This window comes from Tachypleus tridentatus, chromosome 8 (genome assembly GCF_004210375.1).
Source record: "Tachypleus tridentatus isolate NWPU-2018 chromosome 8, ASM421037v1, whole genome shotgun sequence".
Taxonomy (NCBI): domain Eukaryota; kingdom Metazoa; phylum Arthropoda; class Merostomata; order Xiphosura; family Limulidae; genus Tachypleus; species Tachypleus tridentatus.
In genome coordinates this window covers 93,297,438-93,323,222 of record NC_134832.1, presented here as the reverse complement: position 1 = coordinate 93,323,222, position 25,785 = coordinate 93,297,438, and the positions used below count along the sequence as shown (strand labels likewise).

Here is a 25,785-nt window from a genome sequence, read left to right as displayed (position 1 = left end):
GAAATTACACACAAGATTGGGGATCAAGAAATATGAAAGCTATAAAATGAGGCCATAGTAAAGGAGTTGTAAAAACATGACAAGAAAAATGTGAGGCAGTGAGGAAGTAAGAAAGGGGGAGACCATAAATATCAAAGACAGATTATTAAATACAGATAAATGATAAAGAATATCACATACCAAATATATTTCTAAAATTAGTATATTCTGTTTAAAGTGGAACTTGATTTTCTCGAATATTAAGACAACTCACTATTCATAAACTGCACTATGACATTTTATCCATATTCTCTCAAAGTACAACTGAAACAATAGTCATTTTTGGTCTCATATTGTCTACACACATATAGAGTCAATTTTTTATTAAACATATTATATACAAAATCTTCTGAATTTTTGTTTTACAAAACTCCAAACAAAGAGTTCTCAAATACGATCACTTTGATATTGAACAGAAAAATACTGATAAACACACAGCAAGGAAAATATTTTTTGCTTGTAAATAAACACAATTAAGCCAAGTAACTTGGAAAAAATAGGTTTATATTAGTGAAGCCCATACCTTGATCACATCCTATGTGAAGCTAATTTATAAATCACTTCTGAAATAAAAACTCGTCAAAAAAAATAATTACACTAGTGAATACTTCCAGCACCAAATTTCAGTTCTCTTTCAAATTGTTCTGCTTCCAAAGTTCCTTGAATTGCTTCACAGTTTGGATTAAAAACTGAATAGGCACTAAGTTCACCTGGTTTTCTGCTAGTTTTTCTAAAGTTTTTGTACATGAAATAGAAGATGGAAAATACAAAGAAAACAGCTCCAAATTCAAGTACAATAAACAAAAGCCACAACAATAACCAAAACAATACTTTCATTCCTACTTCAATGATATATACATATTTAGTATTGGATCTAGAAGATGGTTCCAACATAAATTCTTGGGAATGTTCATCTCTCACATTTTCTGAAGCTGTCCTTCTTCGACCACCCACATCAACATCTTGTCTATGCTGATAATTTTTGAAAGTAAATAAATTTGGTAAATAGATTTTACATTTCTGTCTCAGAAAAAAAACAAAAACAACTCAACACTTGAACTGAAAGAAAAAGCATACCCTTCAAAAGTACTCTTTATAAACAGATACTATCTGATACAGATATATTTTCTTAAAGTTCCTCATATTATTGAAATGAACATATTAGTTACAGCTCATTAACAATATTTAAATATTTTTACCACCCAATATTGACAGAACAATGTTATTTTTATAAGAAATATTATTAAATAATACATTTTATGATTCAGATTTTTATAAAAAGCATTCACAATCTTTACATATGAAGTTATCTATAAAATACTTTATGTTTGGACCCATTGTGTAGAAACAAATCAAAATGTTAAATATTTTGAAATACAGTGTATATAATATAGCCCCTACTTAATCCTGTAACTAAGTTTAAGAAGCACTGTGTTTGGTGAACAAACTCTTAGAAATTAAACTTGGTATAAATTATTTAACTCAAAGTATTGGATTTTCAATTAAGACATATGATCATGTACTCCTAAAGTGCTCTGCAATAATAAAGATTACTCCCTTTCTGCTGCTACAATTAATGTGACAATTGTATCTGTTGCAATAAGTTAGAACTCAGGTGGAAAGAAAGATTAGTAGTATCTGATAACTCAATCAACTACAATTATTTCTATCTCTAAAAGTGTTGATTAGAAAGTTTCTATGTAAAAATAAAAGGGAAAAAAAAATGAATAAAAGAGATGTGCATTTAGAAATTTATGCTTAAGTCTATGATGCTATTAAACAATGCTTTTTCAGAGATAACATTAACAAAACACCTGACTACTAATTTCTCTAGATAAAATAACACAAGGATAGCAGCCTCAAAGAAGTGAAAGCTGCTTATGCTTGCATGCAGAATTTAAGTATTCTCTAATGAAAATGTTACTGAACTATAGATGTAATGATACAAATTCATTACAAATCAAACCATCATTAACTATGTTTAAAAGATCCACTAAAAAGTTCCAGCCTTCTTTGTTTCTGAATTTCACACAAACCTACACCAGTGCTAATTGTGGACAATCTTCTAACTAACCTGTCGCAAGATTATCTGTTGAAAAATATGCAGGCCAAAAGTAGGCAGCTCACCATAATTTTTATCACTAACCATAGTAAACATGTATCATAACCACATTCTCACCACATTTTAGCAAGGAAGATAATGACATGATACAAACTGATATTGGAAATTTGTAAGGTCAGTATGAAATGCTTCTCACAAGTATTGGTTTACAAGTAATATTTGCATGTGGTGTGTCAATAACAGGCAATTTGTTTTTATGCTAATGTTGAAAATCTCAACTCAAAGATAGAGTTGATTTCTAAACCAAGATGATCTTTCTGACTAGACCTATCATAAAGGTTTCAGATCAACCTCTTAGGTGCAGATCCACCATTGAATACCTTATAATCTTTCTAGCCTACAACAAAGATAATTTCAAACTTGCTTAATTTGTTTCATTACATATATACCTGAAGCTTTTCTTTAGTGGTTTATTTTAAATTATTGGGCAAAACATTATACAAAATTGACTTATCATAAATGAAAGCTTTATTTATTCTATCACAAGTTCTACAATTACACCATAATTTACTAGCTGATTTTTTTTGTAAGTTAATCTGTTTATGGATCTGATTAATGTTCTTATTTGTAGTAACTTTATGTTAGTGATAAAATAATAAATTGATTTAATAAGATTGGTAAATATAATTACTATAGTTAATTTATAGTGAGTGTACTTATATTGTAATTCAGCTAATTGGTACATTATAAACAGGCTAAATATATTGTATAAGATAAACTTAATTTCTTTTGTGCAAAGATAAAGATGTTATATAATGGTTTAATATAAGTTTATCAATAAGCTGCTTGTAACAAGTGTTAAATATTTCCAAAGTACAACTATTAATATCAGCATACATGTTAGTCACATTCTGTTGGATGAAAGGAGTAAATTTTAGTTGGTAACTGTAAGAACTTTCAAGAAAGTTACTATCAAAAATATGCTACTTGTTTCCATAGAGTATACAAGTTTGGAAGAGAAATTAGAGGCTATCCTAAACTGAGTAAGGCACCAAATAAAAGTAAGTATCATGTCAAGAAGAGTTTGCACTTTTATATGTTAGGAAAACAAAAATTAAAAATCACTTCCAAGAAGCTAGAAACAAGTCTATTAGTGTAAACATTGCCAGATTATTTATAACAAGCAAGTTCTTGAAAGTAACATATTTCATCTTTTAGCTTGTGCAGATAAAAACAGAGAAGAAAAAAAAGGATGAGAGAGCAAAACTTGTGGAGACTATAGTTATACATGATTCTTTGGTACTGTATGTGAAATGTCTGTATGGTGCGAAAGGAGAAAAAAATTATTAAAGGTAAAAGATGGAGGGTATATAACTAACAGATCAAGTGATTTAATAAAAAGTGTCAATAGTGATGAAATCTTTGTAGTCTACAAAGGGATTAATGAAGTAAGGGAGAGTAGATCAGAAAAACTAACTAATAAAGAAATCTAAAGAAACAGTTCATAACATAATTCTTCCAGGAAATATATATATAATGTCAAAACTTCATGTGGGGATGAATTTACAAGTAAGTCAATAAGGTTGAATGCTAGGTTAATGTTACATCTAAATATGAGCAGAATGGCTGTTGCAATTATATGATCAGTTTAATGGGAAAAACAAGTTTTTTGAAATGGTTGGTTCCATTTAAATAAGGTATAAGCTGGCTTATTTTCAAAAACTGTTAATACAGATATAACAACAGCTTTAAACTAGGATTAAACAGTGGTAAAAACCATGATAAATGAAGTGAAAAAATATATATATAAGATTTATATACAAAATAAAGTATTAGTTTTGAAGGTAGGCTAAATTATTACTATTGTAGTGTTAGAAAATATAATAAATGAAATAGATCAATTTAGAGCACTGATCTGAACTCAAGAATTTGATATAATTGGAATTACCAAAACTTGGATAAATTTAAATAATGGTGACAACGGTGACTTCATGAAATACAGAAATAACTTACTACTAAAAAAAGAGGGAGATTAGTGTATTCATATGTAAAATTTGAGTTACATTCTGTGGAAGTTGTGGATATCAAGGATAATAGCAACAGGTATAGGGAGAGAAGGCTTTTAATGGGAATTTGTAAAAGACTACCAATAATACTAATAAGATCAATAAGACACTCTAGAATGAGATTATGATTTTAGCTGTTAATTAAGTCATAATTATGAGTAATTTTAACTTCAGGCATACAGACTAGGAAATGTTAGATACAAACCATGAGGGACAAAAGATTTTAGAAAATGTTCAGATTGGATCACAAGTTGGTCAGGGAGCTTACTAGAAATAATGTTATATCCTAAATATAAATGACTGTGAGAGTAGAACTTGGAACACATCTGGATGCTAGGAATCATAACTCAATTAGATTTAGTGTCTTACTACATATGGAAATCAGGGATAATGAGATTTTTGTTACAAGTTTCAAAAAAGCAAATTTTGAATGGATGTGATAAGAATTACCTGTTGTGAAGTGAACAACTAAATTAACTGGAGGAAGTAATCAAATGTAAAAAAAAAAAAAACTCAAATTAAATGATTAAATATTCAAGAAAGACACTTTCCTTAAATAAAATAAAAAAGGTAACTGTAAGTAAACAATCAGGTTGGTTTACAAAAAATGATGGATAAAATTAAAGAAATGCACCATAACTTTAGGAAGTTAACTGCTATGATGACAAACTTTAAAATTATTATAGGACATTATGAATGTTGGTCAAACACAAAATCAAAAAGGTATTTTAAAAATATATCAGCTAAAAATAAAAAAATCAACAGATTACTCTGAATACTTTTAAGAATATGCAAAACCTTACACTGAGATAGGGCTTTGAGGAAAAATGAAGAGTTCATATCTGTGATTATGGGATGGGTAGGTTATCAAATTATTCTTCAGTTTCTAATGATAAAGATTTAAACAATAACCATCATCAGGAATAGTTGCTGGACTCAAGTGAGATTATCGTGTTCTGAGCTTAACAAAAAGTTTAAGTTCAAGGAATGATAAGATTCTTGATCCACACAATATTTTCTCAAGGATTTTGGAAGAGGTGAGGCACATACTACTACTTGTTCTAAGTCTGTGAACAATGGGCAGGTGCCAGAGGATAAAAAAGATGGTTAATGTTACTCTCCTTATCAAGAGAAATTTTAAAAATTGTCACAGTAATTATAAGACTATTAGTCTTAATTAGTAGTTGGAAAAGTTTCTGAAAGTAAAAGAAAGATGTTCTGCAAAGTAATTTAACAAAGTTTGAAATTTTATCCAATAGTCAACATAGCTTGATTAAGGGAAAATCTTATCTTACTAGTAATTTGACATCACTTAGAGATTACTTCTTATACATAAGAGGGTGTGTATTTTGTGTAGCCTGATTTTAAGAAAACATTTGACTTGGTGCCAAATGAAACTTGTTGAAATAAATTGTTTGTAGATGTGGGAGATAAGTTGGCTTATTGGATTGAAGTGGGTGGATAGAAAAAAATTAAGGGATTGTTATAAATGGTGTTTAGCAACAATGTGTTAATAAAGTCACAAGTGTGTTACATACTTCAGAGTTCACTGTTAGGAACTTTGCTCTTTTTATTAATATTTATGTCATAAATGAAGAATTTGTTAACTTGTTTGTGTAAGTATATATGCTGTGTTTTCTTTTTTTATGTGAATAATTATGTTTATCTTCTCTTAAATAAACTCTTGCAGTGTGCTTTAAAAACAAAATGGTGACCACATGAGAATTTCATTGTTAAATTTCCCAAGGTGGAGACTTTAATATTACTTTTTTGAAAAATACATCAAAAGTCATTGCCAAAATAATATTTCATTGCAAAAGGCACAAACAGTGATCACTAACAGAAGTACTGGAATGTCAATCACACTAAACAATGGAGAATTTGAAAATATTTTCGAAAAAGAAAAGAGAAACTAGTTGATAACAGAAAGACTTATCTCTTGAAAATAATCTTTTGAGTATAATAAATTAAATTATTTCAATAAATAACCATTAGAAAATTCCACTAATCACCCAGCTCTAGTGCAATGGCTTTCCTAACACATGCAATTATTACAAAATATTTTTCAATTCTGTTTAATGTGCAGGGCTACATTTAAACAAGTTATGACAGAGTGTTTGTTTAGATAGTTAAATGGCAACTTGTACAGGCCAAATGACTTATGCCATTTTGCTTTTATCTTATGCCCTTAATTACATAAATAAATAATCCATAATTAATTAAAGTTACATTTTTGTAGCTTCCCAACAAAAAGATTTACTTAAACAAGTTGAACTAGATATAATTTTTGCTTGTTTATTGTTACTAAATGCATGGTTACACAATTACAAAATATAACTATACCCACCAATGAGTATCAAAATAGTTTCTAATGGTATTAGAAATAAGTCAGTAAATTGTTCACCAAATTCAATATACTAGTTTAATTTAGAATATGTATTATCATAAAATAAACTTATCACTAAAAGTTTTTTTTACAGATAATACAATTTTTTTTACAAAACTCAGTTATAAAGTAACATATTTTGAAACCAAATCAAGTTTTCAAACATACATGTTTTATCTGTAAACAAAGATTTACTTTTCAAGTTACAAGTCTTTTCTTTAATTCGAAAAACTTGTAATGTTTAGAATGCACTGACTTATTAACAGCTGAAATGTTATCAGTACTTTCACAAATTGAAGTTTCATACACAAAATCATAATTCTATTGAATTTATTCAGCCACTTACAAGTTTGGACTAACCTAACCTACCACACAAACTACAGACATAAAATACATTCCAAAATTTAAATAATGAAAATAAATATATTAAGTTTTCCAAAACAGCGTTAACGACACCAACATCAAACTCAAAGTTATATTTCAACTTATCATTGAAGCCACTAGTAGCAGTAGTGTTACTATATTACAACACTAACAGTACAGCTAACAGACTACAGTCGAAATGTAAGTTGTAATACTAATGGTAATAGTGAAAAAATGCCACTACCAGGAGTAGAGTTGTAATTAATTCAAGTTATTTCAACAGTTTTTACCTTTCTGTTTACACTTTCGCTGGAAATTCTGTGTTGATTTTTAGATTTTTCATTTTGTACACATCGTTCATGTTTGTCAGTTACGTCATTAGTACTGCTAATTCTATCATTTCTAACGTTAACGTTAAAACGAAGTTTTAAGGCATCAAGAAATGAAAGTTTCTTCAATTCTTCTTGAGACTTCTGTTTTTTACGAGTCCTGTACTCCACAAGTTTACTTTCCATTCTTCAAATGCAATCTAACACTACAGAGCTATATAATTATACATGTAATCTGCCTCATCTTTACCGAAACTATTGACATCAGAAAGAAATTACATCATAACATTACAATTAGTATTAGATAAATTTGAAGACTGAAGTTAACTTCTATTTCACAATTAAACTAAAGAATGGTATCTAATTGAGACCACAGCAAAATGTAAAACTAAATGAGATGCACAAATCTATCAAAATTTCAAAATATAAATTTAAAGCGTAATGGTTATCACTTTATATGAAATTTTTAAACTAAAGTTAATTTAACATTCCAATATCCTTAAAACACTACAGGTATAGTCAAAAGAAGGAACTGATCTACTGTAGCACATCTTTCAGTCCACGAACGAGTAACAATATTTCGTAAAATAAAGCGCACTCAGGGAAATCTTTCAAAACGTTCGTAAAGTAATTGTGCTGAAAACACGAAAGCAGTATTATACGCAAACTAAAGCTTCTTACAATGTAGTTCAGCAAGCTCAATCTTCACTCTTCGTTGTATCATCCAATATGACAACTAATATGGAATTAATGAATTTCGACGATAGTAGCGTTCTTTATGTTGCAATTCTTACCTATCATCTTCAATAATTCCATGTTTCACCCACCAAAAAAATTCAGAAATTGCAGACCCATCAACTTCAATTAACCAAGGCTTAAACAGCGAAACACATATTCTTACAGGTTTTGTTTTTTTTATAGAGTTGTAAGTTTGGCAAAATAAAGTCTCTCGCTGTTACAGCGGTAAGTCTACGAATTTACAACGCTAAAATCAGGAGTTTGATTCCCCTAGGTAGACTCAGCATATAGCCCAATGTGGCTTTGCTGTAAGAAACACACACACTTGGCAAAATAAAATAAGGAACATATATCCACCATATTGGTTTACTGATTTTTTGGAAGAAAGGTATGTGTGTTTTTGAATTTCACGCAAAGCTACACGAGGGCTATCTTCGTTAGCCGTCCCCAATTCTGCCGTGTAATAAGACTAGAGGGAAGGCAACTAGTCATTACCACCCAACGCCAACTCTTGGGCTACTCTTTTACCAACGAATAGTGAGATTGATCGTAACTTTATAACGCCCCCCGGCTAAAAGGGCGAGCATGTTTGGTGTGACGAGGTTCGAACCCGCGAATTACTAGTTGAGCGCCTTAACCACCTAGCCATGCCAGACCCTAAAAGAAAGGAAGAAAGACAAACAAAGAACAAGAAAAAGTAGAAGAGAAACAAGAGAGAGATTTAAGAAGACAAGAAAAGTTTCAGTCAATAAACAGACCAACAGACGCAATATTACAACTAGTTACAAAAATGATAAAAATTAATAAAACTGTTTGCTATATCTTTATTAATTTATTTACGTTTAAAATTGAAATTAAAAAAGTCATAATAAGTATGTTAAATAATAAACTTATCTGGTCGGTTGTTTCTTTGTATTGTACATCATATTTTAGTACTATACTATGAATTCTCTGCGACAACATGTTTAACATTACTGTTTTTAATCATTATTTTAGTGACAAATTATCTTCACACTTACTAATCTTGACAGTTAAATTTTGTTACAGGATGCACACCAGATAATAAATAGTTAATGAAGCCTAGTATTTTGTTTGTTTTAAAATTTCGCACAAGGCTCCAAGAGGGATCTCTGCGTTAGCCGTCCCTAATTTAGTGGTGTAAGACTAGAGGGAAGGCAGCTAGTCATCACCACCCACCTTCAATAACTAATAGTGAGATTGAATGCACATTATAACGCCCCCGCTGCTGATAGGATGAGCATGTTTGGTGTGATAAGAATTCGAACTTACGACCTGAGATTACGAGTCGAGTGCCTAAACCACCTGGCCATGACGGGCCAAAGCCTAACTAAATACACATAACTATAAATATGAAACAAAAATCTAATAAGGTTGTTTATATAGTAAAAGAAGGAATTTTTAATATGTTTCAAACACCGTAAGTATGGTCAAAGTAACAAATATTCCAATACACTTTGAATAATGTAGGTACGCCAAAACTGGACATGAAATTATATGAAAAAAAGGCAACAAATAATTTAATAAGCAAACACTGAATAAAACAAACACTTTGCATGGAAGTAGTGAATATTACAATGCACATCAAATACAGTAAGCAAGGCCTATATGGCATTTACAAATTAAAAGCAGCAAAATGGACTACTTCACTTTACCATCTTATTTACATTTGTCGTAACTTATATAACATTTGATTTATACTGCAACGACTCAGTCATCAAGTTCCAAATATAAGGGGTTATAAATGCAATTTGAATTTCCAAATAATAAGTTGTACCCTGATAAAATGTATAATTCAGCATTTGGCTATATATATATATATATATATATATATTTTGTAAGCTATCTATCCAAAGCTTTACATGTTAAATCATACCGTAAATAACTTATTTACGGGCAATTTCAAAAGGCAGTAAAGTTTCTAATACTTACATACTTATATTGCAAAACAAATAATGAAATAAAATATAATTACAATGTTTCCACATGCACTGAAAACGCTGCATGTTAACATTATTTTAGTGTAATATATATTTCTACTGATTTACTGCGTATTTGAAATAAAGTAGTTTTAAAGAGTAAAATGTTCACATTAGTTGGACACCTGCATAAATAATTTTAGGAGAAAAAAAAAGAGGTACCAAAGAGTCAGCTTTTACAATGTAAGTCAACAGACAAAAAGAATATGTGTTATTTGTGCTTAAACACAAAAATTTAAAGTTTTAATAAAAATTACCAAAAATATATAGTTTAACTACAATGTTAAGATTATATCATAATACGTGCAATTTCTTTGTCAAATCTAAGGAGAATGCAACTGGGAATTCCTGCAAATGTCCATGACTGGAACATTTTGTAAGTATTTGGTATTTCCAGATTAACTCATTTAGCTCAATAAGCGTAAACATGCTTCTTTCACAAAGAAAAACAACCAGTATTTTACTTCAGCCCGTGATCTGGTGGAGTATTTAAGGTTGTGTGGGTTTTTAAACCCCATGTAATTTTACATAGAATAAAATTATCAACGAGCCCTCCCCATTAAGACCATGGGCCCTGGGGTTGAACCTCTGTAACCCCTACCTAAATACGTCATTGCCGTGATCTTTATTTGCGTGAAACCTAACGTGGAGTGATCTCTTTATAACTTCTCCAAAGGTCTTTGGCAATTAACCTGTCCGAATACCTGTAATCTAAATTATGTTTCATCTAATAATCATGCATGACACTTAAGTAGGTTTGAGGACTTAGCACGCTAACATCGGATTTTGATACCAGTAGTGACAGAACAAAAAAGATGTAAGACTTAATGTAAAAGAAAATCCCCCATACTGTAATAACAAAGTTCCAAAATAGGTTATATTTTCTGTGTCTATTGAAGGAATCGACCCTCGAATTTTAGCGTTGTAAGACCATTTTGGCGTTTAAAAGAAAGACCGTAGGTAAAATAAAAAGTTCCTAAAAGAATTTGTACGAAAAAAATAAAATCATTATAAAACACATCACTGAAATAGATTTTTTTGTTGTTGTTTATTTAGTAAGTATTCTTCATCAGGCTAATTTTATTTTCATGCTCGCCTGGGAATATTAATTGTTAATAAGATAACGCTAGATGACTCTGAAGTTCTTCGCGCATTGATGTTGAAAATTATTTTTTGCGTTAGAACTTTGGAAGTTGAATGTGATTTATTTTTCATTAAAAATTTAATTGTAGTCTGACTTAAAAATATGGCAACTGAAATAAAACGTTTAAAAAAGGATAAAGAGAAGGCAAATGAACGTGGGGATTGGAAAGATTATGCCAATATTTGTAATTACCTAGGAGTAGTGTTGTCACGACAAGGCCGTTACGAAGATGCGTTAGAAAATCACCGTGAAGAACTGCAAGCATGCTCCATACTATCAGATGACCTGGGAATAGCTATCGCTCATCGAAGGATAGGTGAATGTTACAGTGAAATCGGTTATTACACTGATGCATTGACACACCAGAAACGCTACTTAGAATTTGCAAAAATGTGTGAAAGCAAAATTGAAGAACAACGAGCATGGGCAACTTTAGGTAGGACGTATTTTCTAATGCAGAATTCAGAAAACATAAATGAAATTGAAAATGACTTGCCTTCAGTTGAGAATGCTCAACAAGCATTTATGAAAGCCCTAGAACTGTGTGAGGAATTGAAAAGTCAACTGAAAGAAATTGAATATGCAGAAATGAGAGGCAGAGTTCTCTTAAATCTTGGGTTAGTGTTTGATCAACAGAATAATGTAACACGCTGTGCAGAATGCCTGAGACAAGCTATATTTTTAATGCGAAAATATGACTTAAAAGAAGATTTACATAGATGTCAAATTAGCTTAGCATCATTATACTATAGGCATGGTCAACCATCACTAGCCCTGAGGCTTATTGACCGAGCTCTTGACTGTGCTAAAGCCTTGCATGACTGTGCCACAACTGTTGACACATTAATGACAAAAGCGCAGATTTTAATAAATATAGATGATTTTGAAGGAGCTAAAACATATCTTAAGAAGGCTTTTAAAATGAATTCACCTGTTTCTGAAGACAATACTGGAGCAGAAAAGAATTTGAAAGTAGTTATAGTAATATGTGAATGTGAAAAGAAACTGCTGAAATTACCACCACATGATAAAGACTTAAAAGTACATTTATATGAAAAGATTGCAGATGGTTGTTTTGTCTTAGGAGATTTGAAACAATCTTTGAAATATTATCATAAAATGTTGGACTGTGCTATTGATGCAGGAAAACCCTCTAGTGAATTAGCACCTATTTATGTGTCCTTAGCGCAGACATATGCAGATGATAAAAAATATGATAAAGCTATTGAATTTTACTATAAAGAATTGGAATGTAGAAGAAACAATGAAGAAGAACAATGTAAAACATTGTTAAATATTGCAGAAGTGATGGAACAAAATATAGATAAACAGAATGAGAGAGAACATATTCTTCAAAAGGCATTGCTCCTTGCTGAAGAGGTCAGTAATTATAAACTTCAAGTTCAATGTCTTCATTTATTAAAAGAGTTTTATGAATCAAAAGGAGATGATCTGAAGTTGAAAGAAATAACTCATAAGTTGCAAAATTTTCTAAAGTCAAGTAACATTCATCTGGAAGAAATGTCAGAATCAGAAGAAAGTCAGAACATTTTTGACGATGTTGATCTCAAAGACTTGTCAGACTATACAGATAGTGAAGAAGAAGTTGAGACAGCAGATGTTCCTCAACGCTTCAGGAGAAGAAAAGTTGAAGCAAAGGTAAATGAAGTAGGTGAAACACCATTACATAGAGCATGTATTAGGGGAAATTTGAATATCGTCAAAAGTTTGATAGAAAGAGGACATCCAGTCAACCCACGAGATTATTGTGGTTGGCTTCCAATTCATGAAGCATCTAATCATAATCATTATGACATAGTTGAATACCTTATTGAAAAAGGAGCTTCTGTTAATGATGGAGGTGGGGAGAAATGTGAGGGAATAACACCACTTCATGATGCTGCTTCATGTGGAAACATTGAAATTATGGAGCTTCTAATATCAAAAGGAGCATCAGTGACAGTTTTAACAGATAATCATGAAACTGTATTGGATTGCTTTATTAATTGGTACAAACGAGTTGAGAAAGATTTAGATAAGGAAACTTTGCAGAAGTGTTTAGAAATGGAAGATAATCTTAAGATACTCATGAAACAGAGCAAAAAAGAGTATAAGAGTGCAGACAATCTGCAAAATCTTTCAGTCGATAAATCTTTGTGTCAAAATGATATTTATGATTGTAACAAGAATAGCACAGAGTATCACCATAAATCACCTACCAATTTCGCAGAAATATCAAAAAACGTTCCTCATTCATTGTCTAGTACTCAGTCAAAAACATTAGGCAAAACTAAATGTAAACAGACTTCAGCACTTCTTGATGCTGACAACACAATAAAAGATTGGCTCATTGATGACATTCTTGTGAAAAAACAAATTAAAAGGAGATGGTCAACTAGCAGCAATGATGATGGCATTTCTTTGGAGGCTATGTTTGATCAAGATAAAAAAAGAAAAAGATGTGTAAAAAGAAGATTAAAACAGCAAAAGATGTCAAAATATACTCATAATGATAATACAGAAGACAGAGAGAGAGATGTTGCTGTATGTGGTTATGAAGGCTCTGCTGATGAAGACAGTAATATGTCTGATCAAGATAATAAGTCTGGTTATACTGATAATGTTATTCCTACTGGGATAAGCCGAGACGTACGTGAGGATAATCATGTAATTTGTGTTAAAGTTCAAGTTGGTCATAAACTTTTATTTGTTCCTATACCAGACCCCTCACAGACTGTTGGTTCTCTTGCTAATGATGTGGCAAATCGGTATTTTAATCTCACTGGGGTAAAACCACAACTAACATTAGTAACAGCTGATGGAGCTACTTTGTGTGATCTTGACTGTGTTGGTGATGTTCTGAAAAACTGTATGGAACTTGTAGCCACTTTAAATTCTTGGGACCTTCCCCCTCTTCCAGAAAGATATGAGCAATTTTGTAAAAACCATGGAATTTCATTGCATCCATCTGTCAGTGCTCTATTACAGGACTGTAACTATTCAGGTGTTTTAACAATGAACCATTTGGCAATTCCATCAGGTCAAATGAAACCCTTATTCTCTTCTTTAAGCTGTCAAGCTTCTCTGAAAACACTTAACTTGTGTGGATCTTACATTGGGGATGATAATGCAAAATTATTAAGTGCCTGTCTCTGTTCATTACCTAATCTTATGGTTTTGGTCTTACGATGTTGTGGCTTGACATCTAGAGGACTTATGGAACTATCAAATGGAATCTACAGTCCATCACCATTAGGACAAGTCAAGCCATTTCAGTACTTAAAAGAGTTGGATTTCAGCTACAATTGGTTTGGTCCTGAAAGTTCTGGTTACTTAGCTGTGCTTCTGAACAATGTTTCTTCTCTGTCATTACTTGATATCTCGGGTGTTCATGCAACAAAATGGTTTAGTAATTCTTCTCTCTGCATAGCTTTGGAACAATGTGTAAAGTTACAAGATCTTAGGCTTGCTGCTAATATTTTAACAGTAGATGATTTAAAATCATTATTTGATTGTTTTAAAGTGATTAAAATTCGTAGTTTGGATTTGTCCAATTGTGTCAGGTCAAGTCTGAAAGGATTTGGAAAATTGTTAGCATCTTTCTTATCTTATAGCTGTTGCAGTTTGGAAACTTTATGCCTGTGTGGGTGTTTTCTTCAGAATAAAGATATATTAGAAATAGCACAATCTATTTCCCACTGCAAGAGCCTACATGAGTTGGACCTCAGTGCAAATCCAAGTGTTACAATAGATTCAGTGGTCAACCTCTGTCAAACTAGTTTTAAGAATGGACTTCCACTTTCAGTGTTAAGCCTATATGGAACAATCAAAGTAGAAGAAAACACAATTTCTGAACTTTGTGTAATGCTGTCCCTTGGAACTCTCAAGAAAGTTACACTAACTGTATCAGACATAGATACTTGTAAGACAAAAATGATACAAGATGCATGGTTATCTACATGGGGTAAAGACTGTGTGTGTCACTTTGGACCAAATTGTTCCTTAGAACTTTTGGCTGCTGAATGTGTGAAATAAGTATGTTACAAAAAAGTATGTTATGTTGAAAAAACTAGAAGCTGCCATTTGTTGAATTTATTAATTATGTATATGTAAACATTTATTTTAAGTTATCTTGTGTATAGTATTTTGAATATTTTGACTGAAAAAAATCTTCATTTACATTATTTAGGGCTTTAATGCTGACTTACAAAGTTTCTACTTTTTGCCTGCATCTAATACTTTTGAAAGTTAGGAGTTATAATTACCCATTCCCAAAGATGCTGACTTTCAGAAAAAAAGGATACAAGTCTCATGACTGCAGCATTATAGTGCATAACCTCTTGCCTCACAAGAAGCATGCCAAATTAAAGATGGCTTCATTTAGTATGTTTGACATTTAATTCTATACAGCTAGAATTCATTTCATTGAGAGTTCTCAACTCCAACACTGTTATTGATTTTTTAAGACAGTATCTTTCTGATTTTGAATTGTAGTTTAGTTACTGGTGTAAAAGGTGCTGTGAAGTTCTGCTAAAAATAGAGCACGTGGAATGAATAAAAAAAACATGTTAACATCAGTTAATAAAAGAGAAAAACATGTTCAGAAAAATTTAAGTTAAGTAACTTGGATAACCTAAAGAAATGCAGAAGAGAGTTAAATTTATACTGATTGAAGGATGATGATGTGAATGTACTGTTCAAGTTAACCTAAGCAAGACTTTTGCTTGAATAACATATTTTCTTAATATTGTAAACTAGATATCTAAATATAAGTAAATGGCAAGTCTTTGTTTTGGAAAAATGCATAAATATGACTGGAACACAGAAATATTGTAAATATAAAGGCAAAAGGTTCATGCAATGTTTGATAATATATAATACAAAGGTATGAAATATAATTATTTGTAAACTTAATATTTATTAGTTTATGTATGTATGTATATATAATATAGTGTTAGATCTTCACTGAGCCACAATGTATTGATAGGTGCTTCATGCTAAAAAAAATTTATAATTAAAACTTCTATGACTTAATAAGTGTATTTATGTTGTATATGCTATACATTTGCAAATTAAGTACAGACAACTTGAAACACGCACACGTGTGTATGTGTACTTGCTTATTTTTGTACTTTTTTTATGGGGGTGGGGATAACTTTCATGCCACAAAAAAAATTCTGTAGTTATTTTGTATGGCATATAGAGAAATAACACAATACAATATTTTGAATAATTGTGTAATTATAAATATCAACTCTCTTAACTGTTTTCTGTAAGTTGTTTTATAATTAAAGTTTTTGTGAAGAGTAAATATGTTGGGTATATCATTCATGTTCATGTTATGTACACACACACATATCTACTTAGTATTATATTTGCAGCTGTTCTCGGAGTTGTGTATGACAATTTTATATGTTAACAATAAAGTTAAATATTTAAATTAATAACATTTATATTGAATTAATTTTTTAAACTGTGATTTTTCTTTGACATGAAAATGAGGCTTAATATTATCTCTTAACATTTTCTTATTAAGGGATCTTTCACATTCTTTCTTTAATAGAAGAAAAATTTAAAGGTACTTATTTTTTTAAAATTTGATTCTCTTTTGTACTCTGGTATATAGGTATGTGTGTGTATTGCCAGTCATTGTGTTAGAAGATGTAACAGGAGAAACAGATTGCTCCTTGATTTCTTTTAGCTCCTTTTTCATGAATCTTTATTAACCCAAGAAAAGGATAATTTTCTTACAATCTTGTTCTGAATAGTTTTGTGTTATGTTACATGATTGATACATTTTCATGTACAACAATTAAGGACTAAAAAGGAAATTTAATTCTAAATTATGTACTTGAAAAAGATTCATCTAAATTTTCATGTTTTTCTAGAATGTTTTTTGGCAGCTTAATAATTCATGTAATAAATATACAAGTAAATTATGTATGTTAATTATAACTTTTAACAAAAACTCTCATTTTACACTTTTTTTATAGTTGTAATGTAGATGTAACATTATTATCAGCAACGAAGTAAGAGTTGAATTGGGGAAGAGTTGACATTGGCTTGATGTTTTGCTACATACTGAGATTAAATTTTATAGTTTTGAAATTGAAAGAGACAATTGTGAGGCCATGAATCAAAATTTATCATCAGTAAATTAAGACAACGAGTTGAGAAATGATGTGAAACAGAATTTGGAAATTTTCAAAATTGTTTTTAGGTTATAGTAGGCAGGTTCTTAAAAAAAAGTAAAAAGATAACAAGGAAGACAAAACCTAATCAGCTTACTAAAGGTATGAAAGTTAAATGCCGTAAGTTCAAAAGGTTTGGTTTGAGAAACATACAATATAGAAAAATATAATAGGAAAGCTAAGTTTGGTTAAAAACAAAAAGAAATTAAAAGTGGTTTATAAATAGCAGTATGTTAAGGATAAGTGAAATATTAAAATAGGGGGTGTGCTGTTAAAAGTTACTGATAATAAGGTTTTTGTAGAAGAGTGTGAGATAGCTGAATTTATAAATGGAAATTTGACACAGTAAAGATGTAATGGAAAGTAATGAAATTGAACTGAATTATTTAGATATTAATACCTTGGTTGTGAAAGAAAAAATAATTATTAAAAACAAAGCATCAGAACAAGACTGTTTTCTTCAAATGTTTAAGGAATATATTTGGACAAGAAGTCTTGGTTTATCTTGGCTGTCCCATCCTCTGAAGTACAACGATTAAGTCAGTAAATTTTGAAATAATCTTAAAGCCAGCCCTTTTCATTCATGTGGTTATCAAGGTTTCTCTTAAACTTGCATATATTGTGTCCACAACATCTATGGTAACCCATTTCAAAGGCCAAACACCCTGTTATAAAATAAAACTGTCTTAACTGAAAATGACTGCTATCTTGCCAAAATTTATATTTGTTCTCATGTTAAGTAATAGAAAAGATGATACATCAACAGTATTAGTTTTTTAATTGTCTTAAACACCTCAGTCTCAACCTCTTGTTATATGACAACCCCTCTATTCCAGGAACTATTATATTAACCCTATTCTAAACCTTTTCAAACAATTCAATGTTCTTCCTAATGTAAGGAGTTGAAGGCTGAAAACAGTATTCCAAATGTGACCTAACCAGTGATGTGTACAATGAAATTATAATCTCTTTTTAGATTTGTATTGAATATTTCTATAGACACAATTAAAAATCATATTTGCTTTACCACTAGCAACACCACGTTGTTTGGATGGCTAAAAACACTGATCAACCATTCCATCAAGATTGCATTCTTTCATGACACTGTTAAGGTTATTCATATCCAAATTATACTTAAAATACGAATTATAATACCCATTAGCCATTTATTTATCCAACTCATAAAATGATCTAAATCCTTTTATAAGTCAGTAGCATCTTTTTCACAGCTATTAACACCTAAGATTTTAATGTTATCTGAAAATTTAAGGTACTAAGACTGAGTGCTGAGGTACTCCACTTTTAACGTTAATTCAATTTGACTTATCTCCATAGCAACCCTTTACTTTCTTCCATCTGGCCAATCTTCTATCTAATTTGCTAACTTTCTCCCACACCTAAGAAGATAATTTTTACAAGCTTTCAGTGTTACACTTTGTCAGATGCTTTCTGAAAAATCCAGATACACCAAATGCACACCATTATCTTCATCTACATAAGCAGTAACCTTTTCAGAGAATATCAAATGATTTGTAAGCAAGATGTTTAATTAGTTATACTGTGTTGAGTATCCAATAAAATTTTAAACTTTATTAAATGAACTTGCAAAGCATCTATTAACAGACTTTCCAAATCTTTTCCTAAAACTTGCATAAAACTACTTGGTCTATAATTACTGGGAATTTTTATCACCTCCCTTGAAAAAGAGTAACATTAACCAACTTCCAATGCTTTGACACCTCATAAAACGTTTGTAGAAATATTATCTGGTTATGAACCTCGTCATTCTTTACACTTCTTAATTTTGGTTAACAAGCTCAGAATTAACGTCGTTATCTGGTTCAGTCTTGTTTCTTTCTATCAAATGTTCATCAAGATGAGAAGTAATGCTTACATATTCATTAGTATAAAACAAAGAAAAACTAAATATCCCAGACATCTCATAATCATCTGATACAAACTTTATTTTATCACCCTTAAGGGTCCTACCCCTATTTTAACATTTTGTATACCCTTAATCTATTTGAAGAAATCCTTACACTTAATTTGTACATTTTCAGTCTTTTCTCATACATCCTTTTTGATGTCCTAACTTCCTGTTTGACAAACTATCTTGATCTTCTAAATTTCTCGTCATACCAGTCAATTTAAATTTCTTAAATGTGATGCTTTTCTTTAATCTTATCCTTTACACTCTTTGTGAGCCAACTTGTTTTTTTTACTTTCACCCATCTTCTTTCTATAAAAAATACATTTAGCTTCAATATTTAAAAATATATCTTTAAAATGTTTCCACATTTGATCAGTGTCTCTAAATAATTGAGCTGTTCAATTCACAACAGATAATTCTTGTCACATCCCTTCTAAATTTACATTTTAGGTAGATCAATACATAATGGGCAGATACCAATTGTATATACAAGTACATATATATTTATATATGATCTTTTAAAGCAAAATCATTCAATGCAATGAATTTCAATTATAAACAAAGTAGTTTATCACAAGAAGGTACCAGTTTTTACATTTCCTGTCATGTTAGTGTTTGAACCTGTGTTTTCAGAATTTCTCTTTGGGTTGTTTTTAACCTAAAATGTTGGTTAAGAGGGCTACTTTCACCCATCTTAGTTTATTCTCAAGCTTGCTGAGTCACCAGAGATGTCACTATGTTACCAAATAGGAAAGCTCAACTGTAGTATGTAATATATTACAGGCAGAGACAATGCTATTTTTTGTCATAAATGAGGTGATGTTTCGAGGGCTTTGATACCCCACTTGTTGATTTGAAAATGACCATCAATTGTATGGATAGTGCAAGTGCTTAAAGAGAAAATGTTGCTCATATGACTTCTTTGGTTTGAACAGCTTTTGTTTAAAAGAAATTTTGTTTTTCAGATTTGCTTTTTGTTACAGATTTTGTAGCCCTCATAACTTGTTTTAGCTATTGTTTGAGATTGAGTTAGTTGAGTGTATGAGAGTTTTTGTGCATAGCTAGATAAAGCACTAAAATTTACAACTTGTAATTTTAAATACTACATAGTAGGTAAAGAGTTATGTTAATGCTCTGAACAAGGTTACTATTATTGTATGAGTATGTGTGCTCTTCCTTTCTTTGTTGAGATGTGATGAGACTGACTTGTGGAAATGGCAATATCCAAGAGATGAAAAGAAAAGTCACACAAAAAGGTGAGATCCACGAGAAAAGTGATCAGGTTTGGGAGAAGTTTTCTGCTGAAGATTTAACTTTTTTTCAATGCTGTGAATATCCATAATGGCTATTGTCCTGCAGCCAAGACCTCCAGGAAAAAGGAATGTTAGTTTCTGGAGTATCTAGAATGGCTAATAAAGTTCTTTCCTGAAGTTAAGCCTCAGAGGAACTGGAATTCAGATTGCTGAAAATTATCAGGTTAATGGCCTAGAGTGTGAAAGACTGAGTGAAATGGTCTTTACAGGAATTCAGTGTATTTGCTGATCAGAGCAGCAGAGCTCCAGTCCTACAAGAAACAGACAAAATGCCATTAGTGGACTAGATTTACCAACAGGGCTATATTTTACTATCATTTGAGACAGCAAGCTCTGGTGGGTGAGGATGGTTTTCTGTGACACACTTGAGAATCTCTTTGTAATGGGAGGCATATTTCCAAGGGGGCCTGGCATGGCCAGGTGGATTAAAGCATTCAACTCATCATCTGAGGGTTGTGGGTACGAATCCCATTTGCATCAAACATGCTTGACCTTTCAGCCATGGGGGCATTATAATGTGATGGTCAATCCCACTACTCATTGATAAAAGATTAGCCAAAGAGTTGGCAATGGTTTGTGATGACTAGCTGCCTTCTCATTAGTTTTACAGTGCCAAATTAGCTATGGCTATCGCAGATAGCCCTCATGTAGCTTTGCACAAAATTCAAAACAAATTTTACTACAATAAATGAGAAAAGCAATGGTAGCTAGATTCACACTTGTAAGAGTGTATACCTTGGTTGTACAGCATTGATCATATTCAGCTTTGATAAAGTACGAAAATGCTCCCGTATATTTGTTGTTATCAACTGAAACGGATCATTTTTAGCAGGACAATGAGAAATAATATTCTACGTAACTTCACCTTGCTTCACCAAAATCCAATCATTTATAAGTGAGTTATAGAGCAAGAATTGTGTGAAAAATCGATTCTCGTGTTAACAGATTGTTTTTTGTTTTTTTTGTCACTTCGACCTTTTATCTCGACTCTCCAAAACTGATTGCTTCGGAGTATACTCATAGTCTGGATGTGTACCGACTTTCGCCCAAATCCATTCAGCCGTTTTTGAGAAATGTTGCTGACAAACAAACACACACAGTTAACCTCATATTAAATAACTCTCGTTATCAAAATAAAGTTAGTTGCCTTCATATTCTCTCTATTTTTTTTCTTATTTACTTCATATTTTTACTCTATTCTTTGAGTAATTAATTCACGTATTTCAATGTTTTAGAAACTGTAATACTTCATGAGTGTGTGGTACACGTATGTACATTACCATACACATATGCTGCCATTGTACTTATCAAGTACTCTGGTTACTTCATAGACCACTTTGGTAATGCTCGAGCTACCCATTAAAGCACTTGGTTTATATGTTTGTGTCATTGAAGGGTCATAAAACTCAATGAATGTTTCAGACTTCATAAAATAAATTATCACTGGAAAAAAATTCAGGCTGATCAAACCTTTTGAAATACAAATATATTTACCAAAATTAACATTCATGGTGCTATTACTCTACGCAAAGAAATATGGGTTTTCAGTTAATCATATATGTTACATATTTCCCGTGAAGGCCAATAAAATATCTAGTACGTACTAAGTTGCGGCCCAGCATGGCGATGTGGTTTTTTGTTTATACCCCCTCCTTGAGGTGGTATGAATAAAGAGAGAGAAAAAAAAAAAAACTTGACTCGTAATCCGAGGGTCGCGGGTTCGAATCCTTCTCACACCAATAATGCTCGACCTTTAAGCCGTGAGAGCGTTATAATATGATGGCCAATTGCGCTATTCGTTGGTAAAAGAGTAGCCTAAGCATGGGTGGTGGTGACTAACTGCCTTTCTTCTAGTTTTACACTGCTAAATTAAGGACGGCTATCGCAGATAGCTCTCGTGTAGCTTTGTGCGAAATTCAAACCAAATCAAAACCTGCAACTTTATCAAGATTGTATTTTAGTAATTTTCTTACAGCAATTTAAACATAACAAGTTTGTATTTCTTATTATAATCAATAACACGTAAATTAGAACTAGATCTTGTTTCTTACTTGCAACATACGGGTACCCCGCTGGTACAGCGGAAGCCTATGGATTTACAACTTTAAAATCAGGGGTTCGATTCCTTTCTGTAGACTCAACAGATAGCCCGATGTGGCTTTGCTATAAGAAAACAAATGCAACATATGAATTTCTTTCTTTAACTTTCTCTCGGTTTGTACCTTTTCTCTCACATCTCGATTGGCACAGATAACCCTTGCGTAGCTTCGCGTGAAATTCAAAAAACAACAAAACAAAAAACATTTCTCTACCTTTTCTTGAACTCTTGTTATTTTATATGCCTTTCTACGTATAAAAAACATACTAAACACACGTGTTTCAATAACATCAGACAACAATGTCTCATAATCATAAAGGGTCGTGAAATCTCCACAGTGACTGAACAAAAAAGAGTTGTGACCCCCTAATCTTTATAAGACTAACCAAAACTAGCCACTTTCTCATATCTCACGAACTAAACCGATGTTTTTTTTTCTGTCAAATCCTGATGTTATCCCAACTTCCAACGCACTGCCCTTTTCTTGTTCCACTACTCACAATAGTTTTACTATCTTTACATCTATTAATTTACAATTCACACTATTTGTTTATAAGCCCAAGAGTGGGTAGTGATGCCTTCCCTCTAGTCTTACACTGCCAAATTAGGGACGGCTAGCACAGATAGCCCTCGAGTAGCTTTGTGCGAAATTCCAAAAACAAACAAACAATAGTTTTACTATCTTTACATCTATCACTTTACAGTTCACACTATTTGTCTAGATATCTTACAAACTTCACAACTTAAAATACATGTTACTAAAACATTCATATTTTTTCATGCATGCGCTAACCCTACCTGACCCGTCAAAAAACAATGGGTCAGAGTTGGTAAAAGTTTCCCGCATTCAAAACCAATATGCCTGAAGTTTATAACAAAAATTCTATCATGAACGTTAAACATAAAAATTATTTATCCTAAATAAGTACTGATAAATCTGGAAAAAACTTGATTTTATAATGTGAATATTATTCTAGTTCGATACATGAGAAATAAATATACAATGTGGTACACACAAAATTTTAATATTATTTGATACCTCGGAAAGCAACGAACGTCTCTTTCAGGTCATGTTTGTATATGTTAACAACTGTTCTAATTGCCTATAATCAAGCAGTAACCATACTGTGTTGTACATACATAGGATTTTACATCTGCTTGGGCTGGGAAATCAAGGGTGCAGTTGAACTACCTGCTATCCTAGATTTGGTAATCAGGCAGTTGCTCTACAGTGTAGTACATACATAGCGCTTCCAACACGACTCAATGGTACAGAGACACTATTTTAATCAATAATTTTTAGACCTTCTGTTCATCTTAGTTTTTATGATCAGTCACACCCATATCGATTTAAAGGTCAACAATAGTGTTTTTTTTTTCTTTTTCTCTGCCAGTCGGAGTTAATAGTTGCTTTTACTCCACGAATTTCCATGTATTACATTACCAGATAAGTTTCTACAGATTTCTTTTGCATGTTAGATAAGTCAGGATCTTTTGTGATGGTATCATCATCCCCTGCCTCATTGGTTTCTTCTTTAGAATTTTAGTCAAGACAGGTAATTTGTTTGCATGTGGTACATCATCAACATCAGCTACTTTATATACTCTTAGGTACTTTGAGGAATGTTTTTTGTTTTTTTTTTCGTGGTGGAGAACCATACATCACATTCATAGGGAGTAACATTTGTAATCTAAACATGGTTAGGTTCAGTGAATAGCCTGTTGATCACCATTTTATTGCTTTGTATGTCATCATCACCTATGACAAATTTTCATCCCAGTTGATTCTGCAGGGACTAACAAACTGTGCAAACGTCCACTTGGTAGTTCACGTTACTTATTCTGCCAAATACGCGTCTTCACCACACCTAACACTTGACATAATTCAGTTAAAAGTTGGCTGTTGAAGATAGCTTTGTTGTGTGTTATTTTTCTGGAGCTCCAAATCATGCTGTCCAGTTCTTGTCTAACAAATCCAAAACAGTCTGTTCTACTGTATCAACGAGTATGTAGTAATGATCTCTAGATGTAGAAGCAATATTACATAAACAAAATGACATTCTACTAAGTTTAAACCTCCCAAAGATAACGTGAAATCCCTGTTCTATTTTTATTTTTTCCTTCTAGTCCAATATGCTAAAATGCGTTTTGCAAATCTGTGGACAAAACTCTCTAAAATTAATACTGTATTTCAGTTAGCCATCCTTCTTTAAAGCTAAAAGGAATAGCCCTACATAAGGATTGCTATTGTTCTGTATATCTCATTGTGTAAGTATATCTTCGAGTGCAAGATTTTTACTATACGTGTGCACCATTCTCCACTATTTTATAGTTTATTTGTACCATTACAGTCATTTTATCCTTCAAATGTATTTCTACATTACAATACATTTTCGAACTATCACAGTTATCAGAGTAATATCCAATGTTTTTCAGACCATTTGGTTCAGGTACTTTACAGCCCAACTGACAAGACAATTTATTTTTCCTATCTCTGTTGTTAGTATAACACTGTGAAACAGACTATAGAAATCAACTCTTAAGGCTAATCTCGTTCTTGTTTTGAATAAAGCACAAAGTTCCATAATAAGCTATCTGTGCCCTGCCTAACACGAGTTTTGCAATCGGTTTCTAGTGTTGTAAGTCTGCAGAAATATCGCTGTACCACTGGGAGCAAAGACTAATCACTCACATGCCAGCTAATCTTACATCTTCTAACTTTTCTGTGACTGAACTTCACTTGACTTGAGATCAATTTGTTGCCTGTAAGTATGTATATATACAGTAAAACCTGTTTGTTTGTTTTTGAACTTAGCAGTGTAAGACCAGAGGGAAAGCACCTAGTCGTCCCCACCCACCGCCAACTCTTGGACTACTATTTTACTAACGAATAGTGGGATTGACTGTAACATTATAACGCCCCCACGGCTGGAAGGGCGAGCATGTTTGGCGCAACGGGGATGCGAACTCGCGGCCCTCAGATTACGAGTCGAAAGCCTTAACCCACCTAGCCATGCTGGGCCAAAGAGGAAAGGAAGAAGGCTGCCACTGATCTCAAGCATGAAATAAACCACTATGTACCAAATGACAGAAAACGTATCCAGTTCTACAGTATCAAGAAGACTCAAG

At 31.8% G+C, this 25,785-nt stretch overlaps 2 protein-coding genes and 1 long non-coding RNA gene across 4 annotated transcripts; 1 reads left to right on the top strand and 2 right to left on the bottom strand.

Moving 5' to 3' along the window:
- Nucleotides 1-348: 348 nt before the first annotated feature.
- On the bottom strand, nt 349-7,856 carry Saysd1 (SAYSVFN motif domain containing 1). The gene is made up of 2 exons (XM_076450205.1): nt 7,207-7,856; nt 349-1,011 (listed from the first exon to the last, which is right to left on the bottom strand). Exons 1-2 carry the CDS (start codon nt 7,429-7,431, stop codon nt 637-639), a joined length of 600 nt encoding a protein of 199 aa, XP_076306320.1. The 5' UTR covers nt 7,432-7,856; the 3' UTR covers nt 349-636.
- Nucleotides 7,857-11,115: 3,259 nt separating this feature from the next.
- On the top strand, nt 11,116-16,435 carry LOC143222956 (tonsoku-like protein). The gene has a single exon (XM_076450193.1). It carries the CDS (start codon nt 11,227-11,229, stop codon nt 15,157-15,159), a length of 3,933 nt encoding a protein of 1,310 aa, XP_076306308.1. The 5' UTR covers nt 11,116-11,226; the 3' UTR covers nt 15,160-16,435.
- A 2,818-nt stretch (nt 16,436-19,253) lies between these two features.
- LOC143222957 (uncharacterized) lies at nt 19,254-23,510 on the bottom strand. 2 transcript variants are annotated; one of them, XR_013012594.1, is made up of 3 exons: nt 23,455-23,510; nt 22,610-22,721; nt 19,254-19,554 (listed from the first exon to the last, which is right to left on the bottom strand). It is a non-coding gene; the product is annotated as an uncharacterized LOC143222957 (long non-coding RNA). The 2 variants fall into 2 exon arrangements; XR_013012593.1 differs by lacking the exon at nt 23,455-23,510 and having other exon boundaries at nt 22,610-23,230.
- Between the last annotated feature and the right edge of the window lie 2,275 nt (nt 23,511-25,785).

What these genes read in the sequence shown, in the direction of transcription:
- LOC143222956 (XM_076450193.1), top strand. Translation starts at nt 11,227, where the DNA reads ATGGCAACTGAAATAAAACGTTTAAAAAAGGATAAAGAGAAGGCAAAT.
- Saysd1 (XM_076450205.1), bottom strand. Translation starts at nt 7,431, where the DNA reads ATGGAAAGTAAACTTGTGGAGTACAGGACTCGTAAAAAACAGAAGTCT. An exon ending in GCGAAAGTGTAAACAGAAAG is followed by an intron (nt 1,012 to 7,206) that starts GTAAAAACTGTT and finishes AAAAATTATCAG; the next exon opens with CATAGACAAGATGTTGATGT.